Source organism: Magallana gigas, chromosome 6, assembly GCF_963853765.1.
Source record: "Magallana gigas chromosome 6, xbMagGiga1.1, whole genome shotgun sequence".
In the NCBI taxonomy this organism is placed as follows: Eukaryota; Metazoa; Mollusca; class Bivalvia; order Ostreida; family Ostreidae; genus Magallana; species Magallana gigas.
In genome coordinates, this window is record NC_088858.1 from 19,871,618 (window position 1) to 19,885,961 (window position 14,344).

General features: G+C 33.4%; 1 protein-coding gene across 1 annotated transcript; it reads right to left on the minus strand.

The window, feature by feature from the left end:
• Positions 1–1,257: 1,257 nt before the first annotated feature.
• On the minus strand, positions 1,258–3,380 carry LOC117689415 (E3 ubiquitin-protein ligase TRIM71-like). The gene has a single exon (XM_066088957.1). The coding sequence runs from the start codon at positions 3,356–3,358 to the stop codon at positions 1,454–1,456; it is 1,905 nt and encodes a 634-aa protein (XP_065945029.1). The 5' UTR covers positions 3,359–3,380; the 3' UTR covers positions 1,258–1,453.
• Between the last annotated feature and the right edge of the window lie 10,964 nt (positions 3,381–14,344).

The window sequence follows — 14,344 nt, forward strand, 5'->3', positions numbered from 1 at the left end:
AAAAGTACATAATCAGTCATCTCTGGGTCATCTCTCCATCTTTTTTTTAAAAAGCGACATTTTTAATGTTGAAATATGTTACCTTTACACGTTTCAAATTTGTGGAGAGAAGACCCAGAGACAACAAAATCATTTAAAAACAGTTGTAAATAAGTAGGATTTTGCATGAATTGCATCGTGTTGCTTTATTTAGACCCATATTATAATAAAACCTTTTGCATTTCAAATATTTTTCCACTCATTCCACATCCAACAGAAACCAGATAACGGTTATAATTCGAAAAATATTCAAAATCAATTGATGAAATTTTCACTCTCCTTGTGCGCCCAGATTACTGCCGAATCTACATCTTAAGCGCCCACATTCTTTGTAGAAAATATGGATTCACTCGGACTAGGAGTCGAAAACAGTACTAGTAAGTCAAATACTTACTAAGTCTGTCTTAAATACATTTGACAACGGTTCAACATTGATCAATTTACAATTAAAGCAATATGAGCTGCAATTTTCATGTTGAAATGTTTTTTTGAAGAAAATGTTATTTTCTTCTAAAATGACAAAAAATATCATGGTTTTAAAATTTCTGTTAGCTCTGTTTTGTGGGAAAAGCCATTAAGAAGCCTTAATTGGAGCAAAATTGAATTATTGTCGTCCTGTACAAAAATTGATATGCTATATATTCCTTATAAGTGAAATCTTTCTTCTGCCAAAAATTAATGATCTTTTTTCAAATCTTATTTATCATAAAAGTTTAAGTTACAGGCAGACTTATCATACTAGCAGGTTTTTGCAGCAAAATAAAATTCTAAAAAATACAGCTCATATTGCTTTAACATACTAAAACAACATTTTTATTGGATCATGCCAACTTGTATGACACCAACCAGCGTGCGAGGTTTTTAACCCCGTCAAATTCTACCTATTCGGTCAAGGGTTTAGGTAGAGCGAAGCGGATCAGTAACCATTGACTTGAGAAGATGAGAAATAAGTTAATAAAATTTTTAAATTGAAAACCATAAGCATCCAATGAAATATATAGGACTGAATAAGAAATATAATTTGTGCTCTTGTGTGTACACACAATTTTAACCTGTTGGTAGAATCTGCATCGTGTTTATTTGTGTGAATAAATCCAAGTTATTGCTGAAAATGAAATGGAAGCATAGGTATTTAATTCAAACTCCGATTTTTCCCCCAATATAAACAATAAAACAAAAATTATGAAGTTTATACATTTAATGAAAGTACTAGTAAAACAATGAATACTTATTAGCCACAATCATTTAAAGTCATCACTTCGTTATTTAATTCCATCAGACTTGGTCAATTCCTAATCATTCTTGTAGAATACCCAACAGATAGAGAAATCTAGAGACATCAAACATTTACTTTTGAAGATCGTTCGGAGATACATAAAAACATAATCAGCACTTGATTGGGACAAATAAAAATTCACCTTTCATTGAATTCGAAGACTTTAACATTTCCGTTTAAACTGCTTACAAAAAATCTCTGTGTGGCATTCTGGAATTTAATGTACCTTGGATTCGTTACTCCTTCCACAATACGTAGTAGTTTGCCAACCCTTGACAATATATGGATGTTGTTACTGATGAAACCGTTTATGAATATATTTCCTTCACTGTCTGTGGTTACTCCGTATGGATACTTTAGCTCTTTGTGATTATAAGTGAACAGCACATTTCCCTGTAAGTCTAGTTTTTTGACAACGTTTTTACTAGGACTAGTACAAATTACATTGTTTTCATCGTCTATTACTACGTCAAAAACACTGCCAATGCCACTTGACAGTGTTCTTCGTTTCGTAACATCGAAACTATCATAAAAGATTTCAACAGAATTACTAGTACTAATGGCAGTTGTGTTTCCAGACGTAGCTATTCCATTACAACTACAACCAACAGGAACAGTTTCTATGATTTCAAGTGAAGTAGAGTCTATCTTTAAAATCGATTTATTTTTAGGATTCGTTACGAGAATCTCCTCCCCTTCTGTAAACACGTCCCACGGTGCTTCTTGTAATTTCACTTCTTGTAAAATAACTCCATTTGTGTCACAAAGAATACATCTTCTTCCATCTAAGTCAGCTAAGAACAAGTTACCACTACTCATAAAAGTACCACCTTTTATATTAGCACCTTGTATTGTAAATTCAGAAATTTTGTTCACCTTAGCATGTATGTAATCAATATTTTTTACATTTAAATTAACTTGATCTAAATTCTCATCTGCAGACACATCAGCAAGACGAGGCAATTTAGTAAGTTTTTTCACATCGTCTAATAGTTTGGTCTTAATACAAATATTTAACTTTGTATATTTCAGTTTTTGGAGGCTTTCATGAATGTTCTTCAGTTTGATGTATGATAAGAATCTTTTGGTTTCTGATGCCGTCTCATTCGACAGATCCTTTGACAACAGTTTTCTCCAATGTTTGAGATAGAGGAGCCTTTGCTCGAAAGAATCCACAGACTTTTGAAGCTTAGATTTGCTTTCCTTTGACAATTTGGAGAGTTCATTTAAATGCTCTTCCTCTAGTTTTTTCAGAGCCTGAATTATATTTTGTGTAAAATCTGATAATTCTTTCGTAAATATGTCAGTTACGTCGTCAATTTGGTTTATGTTTGCTTTTTCTTTCTCAATTATATTTTCTACTTTTAAACGGAATCTTTCAATTCCGCTCTGCAAAACCTTTACTTTTTCAGATTCTATGAAATTTTTACCAACTTCCTCTAGTTGACAGAAATTTGAACAACTGTTATGATCTGTGGTTACACAAACAGAGCAGCATGGGAGGAAATGCTTTTCACAAAATAGTTCAAATTTACGACCCCCGTGAGTCTTGCATATTTCTAGCTTATCTGGACTTTGAGAAATGTCTGACCAATCGGTGATAGAAATGACTATATGCTGGCGAGAAGGTCGACATTTTTTGTGATACTTTGTACAATCTTCACACAGCGCCTCAGAACAATCCTTGCACCAGCTGTTTGCCTTCATCTCTTCTCCGTCTTCTTGGCATGGTTTGCACAAAATAACACAGACACCTGCTACAGATGTAAGGAACTTGTTTACTGGAAATTTGGTCACCCATTCGTCCACAGAATACTGATCTATTTCACCTGGTGCCGGAATAAACACGCGGCACAGAGGGCATGGAAATCCAAGAGGCGGGTCACAGTCCCCACATGACGATTTGATATGTGTTGAGAGACAAGTTCGACAAAAGGAGTGTGAACAATGTAAACTAACTGGTGATTTATATTGTTCTAGACATATAGAACATAATGATACCCCTTCATTCAAGTTCTGTTCCTGTATGTGTGATGTTGCCATGATAATCTAAAACGAAAGTTCATTTCAGTTACGAAGTTGCGGTTTATGCTTTTTTTACATACCAAACCCGATCAAAATTGTCCATGCTGATGTTGTCACGTTGCTTCTGAATTTTATTTCTTATATTTTGTTCCCCGATTGATAGACTCACCAAGGAATCCGTTTCACTGACACTATTTACAAATTAATTTTGTTGACCTTTAAAATAGAAAAAGTGTAAACATGAAAAAAAAATCTTTTCATTATTTGAAATAATAATAAGTACATGAAAATTGGTATAACGAGAAGATATATTGTATTTACATGACATGATTACGTTGAAGTAACGAAATATTTATCTTGATATCAAGAAATGATATCCATTTAAATACAAGTTAATTTAGCAGACAATTAAGTAAGTATTTAAATGAACTATATTTGTAAGCAAGAAAACCTCTACAAAACGGTTAAGGTACCTCACTACACCTTTAATACACTACGTCACAAGATTGCGATTTAAACGTTTTTTAAAACTGTTTATATCGTTCGATTGGGTTGTTTAGCGTCGTAGCGCAATGGATAAAGTATTGGGCTTCTGAAGGGCAGATCATGAGTTCAAATCCGCCTGGAGCTTTTGTTTATGTTAACTGAATTAAAAATTTTCATCCAAAATTTCATATTTGTTTGCCTACTAGACTTAAATACTTCTTATCCATTATGATATCTATCATAACCAAGTAATTTTCTGCTGATTTGAGAAAATATATTGCGGTGTAGTGAGCTACCTTTGTTAAATTCTGGCTCATTGGTGCAGGTTTTGAGATTTATAATTTATAAAGAGAACATTCGCCCCCGGCTTTTTTTAACCCTTTCGTTTCATTGTCAGTATACACATTGAATTAAGAGTTGGCCAATAACCCCCCCCCCCCCAATTTCTATTATAATTAATACCTGTAGAAAGAGTGTATATATCTTACTGTGTCTTGGCGATTCCAAGATGGGGGAAACCGTTTGCAAGTGTAAAGAGTTTAAAAACATATGGGGCGAAATCAAACCCTGTTTAACTCTGTCCTCATTTATTTTAGTTCGGGTATTCTCTGACTATAGCATGTCACTACGAACCTCACAACACTGGATTTCTGTCAACTTCTACAGATTTAACCATTGATGTTTTAACTCTGAAAACATTTTCACATTCAGGTGGCGCTATAAATTGTCACAAAAAAAACGTGGAGAAATCCAGATATGACTACTACATCATGTCTAGTTTCGAGAGCTCGAGGATAGTTCTATGCAGACCAGAGGGCACCTTGTAAGCATTGGAAGACCTTTTAGATTTTTATAGACTGTAGCTTTCGTTTTCATTTGTAGATGGTATCAAAGGCATGGAATTAATTACTAGTACATTCAAACTTCTACAATTTTTAAAAATTGTTAATGTATATGATTGTTTTATATCTCTATCTGGAACTCATACAAAAGTTAACTGAATGAAAACTTTTGTTTCCGAATGTACATGCACACCATTGTAGCAACACCATCTTGTTAATTTACCTTCTTTTATATTAATCCATATATAATACTATATTATATCTACTGAGTAATGATTCCTCTTCATGTATTTCTTAAGGGGGTGTGCGACCATCTTGTACGTTTGAGGATGAAAAACATCTCTTGAACAAGATTGTTTCTGCAAGATACTGACCAAAACTGTTGACATTTGACATTATACATTGACAATATATGGACATTGTTACTCCTTTCCGTTGACGAATATTCATCCTTCTTTGTCAATTGCTAAACCATATGGCGAATTTAGCTCTTCATAAATGTACTTAAAGCAGGACATTTCCATGGTGTATATTTTTTTTTTTACAAAATGATGGGCATAACTTCTAAATATTCTAGATATATTTATAAATATATTATGTGTCTTATGAAAATATGAAAACATCATACAACTATTGCTGTTTTGGGTTTTTTAAGGTCAATACGATGGTTTAATTTAGCTTTCCGAGAAGTACCATGTTCATCGAGCCCGGAGGACGAGGTGAATATTGTATTCGAGGGTAGCTAAGTCATCGTATTTATCGAAAAACAGCAATAATTGTTAATTATATGATTAAGTATACATTAATTGATTATCATCTCATCACCTTTACTTAGTTCTTTAGCGTCAGATTCATCGCTGTACACGGAGAGTAACGCGAATGTATGCTTTACATATGTAAAAAAGTGATTTGATTTCCGTTTTACAATATCATAAAAATAAAGCTTTTCGAAGCAATTTATTACCTTTTTTTAAACAATATTTCATTTATCACTCATGCTTCATTGCTATCTATGATTACAGATGGAGTGTGGGGACTAGGTACTCCCTGGAGAACATCCTCGTCATCTGTGCCATTGTAGGACTGTGTCTTCTAATTATAGCTATTGTGACTCTGATCAGCATTTTCACATACAGGTGGCGCTATACAATGTCACGTGAACATGACCTGGAAGATTTCAGATATGACAACACCATCATATCTAGTTACGAAGGAGACAGTTCCATGTGGACCACTAAAGGCATTTTCCGGACATTAGAAGAACTCTGAGATTTAATAGACGGTTCTATCAGATCTGTTTCTTTATCAATAGTGTCTAACAGTTGTAGCGTGTAAAAGTCATGCTATTTGTATGATACATCATATACCCATCATGAATTAAAAATTATCATCATTTACAGGATATTGATGACATCTCTTTTAAAAAAGGGAAGCCAATTGAAGAAATTTAAATATATGATTGAAATTGTTATTGCCAAAACATATTGAGAGTTAAGATTTATTTTAATATCCGAAAACACCAGAATAAATATACGTCTTAGTTTTAAATTAAATTCAAGTACGAATACAATTCTATTTTTACTAGTTGACATGTCATGTACAAATGTTGATTTGTATCTAAGTATCTAAATAATCTAAGTTTTTCTAAAGGAAAGATATCATTGCTTCGAATAGTATAGAATGTGACAACTCGGATATTTTTATCACCAATGGTGATAAAAATATGTGATAAATTTTTTTTCACAGAAATTAAATTTAAAAAATTCAATTGAAGTTTGGCATTTACACCGCTTCGAAAGAGATATACATGATCTCTTAAAACGCACAAAACCATAAGCATCGGATGATATATATAGGACTGAATGAGAAATATAATTTGTGTTCTCGTTTGTATACAATATGTTAACATGACGCTATAATTAGCATCGTGTTTAAATGTGTAAATAAATCCCAGTTATTGCTGAAAATGAAAGCATAAGTATTTAATTCAAACTCTGATTTTTCCCTTTTATAAACAATGAAACAAAAATTATGAAGTTTATACATTTAATGAAAGTAATAATAAAACACTGAATACCTATTAGCTACTATCATTTAAAGTCATCACCTCGTTATCTAATTTCATCAGACATGATCAATTCCTAAACATTCTTGTAGAATATCCAACAGATAGAGACAACTAGAGACATCAAACATTGACTTTTGAAGATCGTTCGGAGATACATAAAAACATAATCAGCAATTGATTGGGACAAATAAAAATTCATCTTTCATTGAATTCGAAGACTTTAACATTTCCGTTTACACTGCTTACAAAAAATCTCTGTGTGGCATTCTGGAATTTAATGTACCTTGGATGCGTTACTCCTTCCACGATACGTAGGAGTTTGCCATCCCTTGACAAAATATGGATGTTGTTACTGATGAAGCCGTTTATGAATATATCTCCTTCAATGAATGTTGTTACTCCATATGGACATTTGAGCTTTTTGTGTTTATAGGTGAACAAAACATTTCCCAGCAAGTCTAGCTTTTTAACAACGTGTTGATGAAAGCTACTAAAAATTACATTTTTTTCTACGTCTATTACTACGCCAAAAACACCGCCAAGGCCAGTTGACAGTATTCTTCGTCTCGTAACATCAAAACCTTTATCAAAGATTTCAACAGAATTACCAGTACCAATGACGGTTGTGTTTCCAGACGTAGCTATTCCATGACACTTACAACCAACAGGAACGGTTTCTCTGATTTCAAGTGAAGTAGATTCTATCTTCAAAATCGATTTATTATCAGGATTCGTTACAAAAATCTTCTGACCTTCTGTAAATACGCTCCAAGGTTCTTCTCGTAATTTCACTTCTTGTAAAATAACTCCATTTGTGTCACAAAGAATACATCTTCTTCCATCTAAGTCAGCTAAGAACAAGTTACCACTACTCATAAAAGTACCACCTTTTATATTAGCACCTTTTATTGTAAATTCAGAAATTTTGTTCACCTTAGCATGTATGTAATCAATATTCTTTACATTTAAATTAACTTGATCTAAATTCTCATTTGCAGACACATCAGCAAGACGAGGCAATTTAATAAGTTTTTTCACATCGTCTAATAGTTTGGTCTTAATACAAATATTTAACTTTGTATATTTCAGTTTTTGGAGGTGTTCATGAATGTTCTTCAGTTTAATGTATGAAAGTACCCTTTTTGTTTCTGATGCCGTCTCATTCGACAGATCCTTTGACAATAGTTCTCTCCAATGTTTGAGATAGAGAAGCCTTTGCTCGAAAGAATCCACAGAATTTTGAAGCTTAGATTTGCTTTCCTTCGATAATTTGGAGAGTTCATTTAAATGTTCTTCCTCTAGTTTTTTCACAGCCTGAATTATATTTGTTGTAAAATCTGATAATTCTTTCGCAAATGTGTCAGTTACGTCATCAATTTGGTTTATGTTTGCTTTTTCTTTCTCAATTATATTTTCCACTTTCCAACGGAATTTTTCAATTCCGCTCTGCAAAACCTTTACTTTTTCAGATTCTATGAAATTTTTACCAACTTCCTCTAGTTGACAGAAAGAACAATTGTTATGATCTGTGGTTACACAAACAGAGCAGCATGGGAGGAAATGGTTTTTACAAAATAGTTCAAATTTTCGACTACCGTGGGTCTCGCATATTTCTAACGTATCTGGAATTTGTGAAATGTCTGACCATTCGCTGATAGAAATGACTATATGCTGGCGAGAAGGTCGACATTTTTTGTGATACTTTGTACAATCTTCACACAGCGCCTCAGAACAATCCTTGCACCAGCTATTTGCCTTCATCTCTTCTCCGTCTTCTTGGCATGGTTTGCACAAAATAAGACGAACACCTGCTACAGATGTAAGGAACTTGTTTTCAGGAAATTTGGTCGCCCATTCGTCCACAGAATACTGAGCTATTTCCCCTGGTGCCGGAATAAACACGCGGCACAGAGGACACGGAAATCCAAGAGGCGGGTCACAGTCCCCACATGACGATTTGATATGTGTTGAGAGACAAGTTCGACAAAAGGAGTGTGAACAATGTAAACTAACTGGTGATTTATATTGTTCTAGACATATAGAACATAATGATACCTCATCAGTCAAGTTTTGTTCCTCTACGTGTGATGTTGCCATGATAATCAAAACGAAAGTTTATTTGACAGAATTTAGTAACGAAGTTGGCGTTTATGTTATTTAACATACCAAACCCGATCGAAATTGCCAATGCTAATGTTGTCACGTCGTTATTTTTTAATTCTTATTTTTTCGTTACCCGATTGATAGAGTCACCAAAGAATCCGCCTCACTGAAACAGTTTACAAATTAATGTAATTGTAGGTAATTGGTATTTTTTTACAAGTTAATTTAAAGGCAATAAACTAAGTATATGAATGTATTCATGAATTTAACTACTGTATACAGAGAAATATTCGCCCCATTTCAATTTTAACCACTTCGCTACATTGTCAGTGTACAAATTTTATTAAGACTTTGCGAAATCAAAATCTGGGCTAGCTTCATTAACGTAGCCCTCTCAGATTTTTTTTTATATCTGTCTGATTTTTACTGGAGAGGTCTACAATTCCATATTATCACCGTAAATGTGCAAAATTAATTTTTTCATGCGGCTGATTTCGTCTGAAAAGATCGTTTTTATATTTGACTTCCTTTAGATTAAAATGAATTCAGGATAAACAAGCTAGCCGCATACAAATCAAAACAAGATAAAACACATCAGTATGTTTATTAGTCGTCTTTTTCTGCATCCATGACCGTTCTTGCGTGATTTCATGGGGTTTAGGCTTGGAGTTCTGAAGGGCTTGATAACGTGAATGTTGGTGTAAATAAGAAATCTTACTGCGTTCTATCACTAAAATATCATTTAAGGAAATGGTATATAAAGAAAATTCATATTTACCGCGATAATTGTGATTAAAACTGGGGAATATATTCAGTTAAGGGTCTGCTCCTGAAATCTCATTGGCTGTCTTTAAAATAAAACCGATCAAGGTCAGTAAACATGGCGGACAAATTCAACATTCGTTGTTTACATTCACGAAAAATAATTGATATATGGACTATACTTGATATTTTTGGATTAATTTTTGACATGCACAACTGCAATGTTTGAGTTTAGGTAAGAAATGTAAATGTTATTGTCATTTATATACGATTTGACCCGAAACCGTTTCGGGAGTGAATCACTCCCGCCTTGCATCATGACGGAGATCCTATGGAGTTGCAGCCCTACCTCCCAAAAAAATATCGAGAGAGGGCTACATATTTGCAGCTATGTCTGGGCGAATTCAAGATGATGGAAACCTTTTACAAGTGTATTTGAGTGAAATATTCACCCTGTCTAAACCTGTCTACATTAATTTCGGTGAAACGACGAAAAGTGACCCCCCCCCCCCCCCGTAGAATATATTGACAGTGCGTCATTTTCCTACGTAGAAAAATGACTCACTCGGTTGCAGAATTCTTGGATTACATCGTAGACAATATGGTCATGGGGACATCTTTCTCCGTTTGGGTTGTAGAAATATGACCCTGTAGAATATCGACTATGTATCATTATAATTTTCTTTAAGGTGGAAACAGGGGTGGTGCTGGATTGGGGTAGGGGGGTTGCAGGCTTGATTCCTAGATTGTTTTGAAAAACTAGCTTGAGTGCGCTTTTCTGATCACCTGTTTTGCTTATCATCATTATGTCAGTCTGTCTATTAATTTTTTAAGTTAAAAGGTATAGTCATGTTTTGTTAATTTAAGATCACTGAATATAAAATGTTCCCCTTCCTTACATTTTGGCACAGAAGAAAAAGACGTACCTTATATAACATCTAAATTTTGACATAGATAGTTAAGATAGGCCCGAATTTAGAACAACATTGAAAGGTTTGGGGACTTGGTAGGGAGGGAGTAATGATATATAATATATAATTATGTTTACATTAATTGTCAAACCATGACTGAATAGGAATGCTATCAATCAAAATGAAGTTGTACTTACTGTATGCAGAAATACCACTTAATTTACAGGGGAAGAGAAAATATTTAACACGCTTTATGTCGCCATGAGAGATTTAATTACCATGGGTCTGAAATCTGGGCACATCTTATCACTTGCATGAATCCATAAAATTTTATACTTAGGTGGGGGAGGGGGATCCAGGGGATAACAATGTTTGCCAAAGACTGGGGCGGGGGGGGGGGGGATCTAGACCTTTCATCTGCAAATTTGATTAGTGAATTTAAAAAGTTTGAATTCCCCCACTCCTTAAATCCACGCTTGCGTGCAACATCTCATTGGACATTTCTAACAAAATTATTATCTTGTTACATCAGGTTTTTAAAAACAGTATAAACGTCACAAATTCTGAAGGTTCAAATTTAAAATTGAACAAAGGAAACAGAATACTATATAGACAATTCCATCTATTTAGCATGAATCTAATCGATCTCTATTGTAATCAAAATTAACTTTTAAAATGTACATTATGTACTTGCAAACGTCGGTATATAACAAATATTATAAAAGATTATTTGAGACAAGTTGCATCTGTCAGGTAAACAGCATTCGGTCTAATACATGTAAAATGTTAATGGTTTAATCAATATTTTATCATGTAAAATATTACATGTGCATAGTCTAATATAATGTAATTTATGAATCACTGTAACATTGACTTCTCCAATAATTTGATTCAGCGATCCTATTAATCATTTGATAAGAGTAGAGTTTTTTTTTTATTTTGTTGTTTGTATATTTAGGAAACAATTTTTCTTCTATGGGGGAACTTTGATATCAGAATTGAACAAAGCAACCCATTTTGAGACATTTCATGTTGGTTGAAATAAACAAATTGGTCTCTTTTTCTCAAACAAGTATTTTAAATATATTTAGGTATTGTCCGATCCTGAGAGCAGTTTGAGTTTAAAAGTATGTTTTTATTGTTTACAGTGCTTTAGGAATGCATTTCTAATGATCAAATGAAATTTGAGAGTCAGTTGTAGAGTTATACGCAAGATACAGGGCTCCCATTTTATTGTCTTGTAAACAAAGCTTGTGTCATGCTTTTGTTTACATAGGTTTGATATACCAGTAAAAGATCTTTTTCAAGCTGATTAATTTTGTCTATCTTTTTATTCATTTTAAGCATAAATAAACAGTTCCTAACGTTTAACACATTCATTTTAGGTCTAAATCTGGAATTTTCACTTCAACACTCAAAAGGTAAACAAAGCTTTGTTTAGATAGTTAGATTTGTAACTCGCTTATAACGCAACGAATGACACTCAAATTTTGATTGCCTATTAAAAATGAATTACTGAAGCATTGTAAACATTTAAATCGGAAAAATAATTGTGGACCAAAATCCTGACCATGTTCCTTTAAATTACTCTGTAATCTAAACCAGTGTGGGATAAGTTGTCAGAAAGAAGGAAAGTCCATGAATTAATCTTGTTTTATAATATGGTAAATGGTATGGTGCCAAATTACGTACAACATCTTTTAGAATCCTGTATTTCACCTGAAATTACTTAATTATTCCTTGCGATATCATGATGGTTTAACTTTTGTCATTCTTCAAGCAAAACCTACATCATATTTTAAAGAAGTTTTATACCTTCTACAATTAAGTAATGGAATGAACTACCTTTGGATATCAGAAGTCTCCCAACATTGTCTTCTTTATCAAACTCCATTAAGAAACAATATTTCAAAACTCAAAATAAACTTTTCATTTTTTGCAACAATAACGAATATATTATACATTTTCAATAAAGAAACAATGCTAGTAGTTTAAATGGTGACCTTTTTGATGATTTTATTCGTGAAAATTCAATCTGTGAAAAATGTGGCTATCGTCCTGAAAATGCATATATTTTTCTTTGACTGTCTTTGAAAATCCAGTAACGCATCATCATGTATGTACCTTTTGGGGGAGGACACATCCCTAAAATGGCTTAGCAAAGGGGCAACATAATGCAAGCTGGTGAGTACTTAAAGTTAAATACATATCTCTTTTTGTTCAAACTGATGCTATATATGTTACAGGGTAAAACGGGAGCTTCCATCTTTTATACTAGTATGTTTTTGCTGCCCCCTTTCCCCTCGCCAAACATGAATGTCATCACGTATCACCTCTAATTTTCATATTTTCTATGTAGTTTATAAGCGAGGTCAAAATTCTATGAGGGTCAGTTTTCAACGTGTTGGGGTCGTAGATCTAGAGGTCTGGAATGGTTTTCTACTGTAGAAAAAGGACCCTAGTTGTTATAGAATACTTACCTTGGGTCAGTTTTCTCCGTAGAAATTTGACCCCCGGGTCAATATTTGACGGGGGTCACTTTTCGTCGTTTCACTGGTATACTCTGACTAGGTAGCTTATAACTGCGAGCTTTCTGTTTAGTTCTATAGAGCATAAATAAATCTATACCCTTTTCTATATCACAGCCTGTATCAGCCCGATACTCCAAAATCAGCCCGTGGGCCGAAGGCCCGAGGAATGATATTTGTCGAGGGCTGATACAGACTGTGATATGGTAAAGGGTATCTATTGTTATATTTATTACATTCTTGTTAATAAAATTAAAAAAAAAACAACATCAACTTGAACATATTGATTTTAGATATTATGTGAAAGTAGTCTGTTCTTATATTATTAAAATAAAAATATAAGATGTGATTGTTTTAACAAATATGTAGATACAGAACTGGAATATTCTCAGGTTCTAAAAGTAAACTGCTACAATGAAAATGACAATAATGACAATAATAATGACAACCATCTCAAACATCTCAAACATCTCAAAAATCAAAACAAAAACAAAACATTTGCTAGCATTTGAAGTTTTCAACTACACTTAAAAATGTCGACTTTAACAAATGTTCTTTTTTTTCTGTAAAAACGATAAAGGGCAGATGAGTTCTGCAAGGGGTGTGATACGGTTCCGTATCAGCCCTAGAGAGCTGATAACCTGTATCAGCCCCAGAGGCCGATACAAGTTGTGTGATGTCATCTGTATCACATATGCCAAAAACCTGTATTTATTCCTAAGTATGTAATAAACAGATTTACTATCTACATGTACGTCCTAATTTCAAAATTAATTACCAAACACTGCTAATGCCACTGCCCGCCCGCTAAATTGTCTATGATTACAGATAGACTATGTTAGAACATGCATCTTGTCATCTGCGTCATTGTAGGAGTGTGCCTTTTAGAAATTTCTTCCCGTTTGACCATTGATGTTTTGACAGAAAACATTTTCACTCCCAGGTGGCGCTGTAAAATGTCACACGAAAACAACGTGGATGAATCCAGATATGACTACACCATTACGTCTAGTTTCGATAGGATAGTTCTATGCAGACCATGAAGGGCTTTCTGTGAACATTGGAAGACCTTTTATGTTTTATAGACTGCAGCTTGCGTTTTCATTTTTAGATGATATCAAAGTTATAAAAATATTATTGTATAAGCATAGATATAATTACTAGTTAGTTAAAAATTCGACAATTTTAAAATTTGTTAATGAATATGATTGTTATATATCTTTATCAGGAATCCAAACGAAAGTTACTAAAACATTTATATTCGAGTGTATATACACGTCATTTTAGAAACACTATCTTGGTAA

Excerpts from the sequence above, each read along its gene's own strand:
- LOC117689415 (XM_066088957.1), bottom strand. The coding sequence starts at position 3,358 with ATGGCAACATCACACATACAGGAACAGAACTTGAATGAAGGGGTATCA.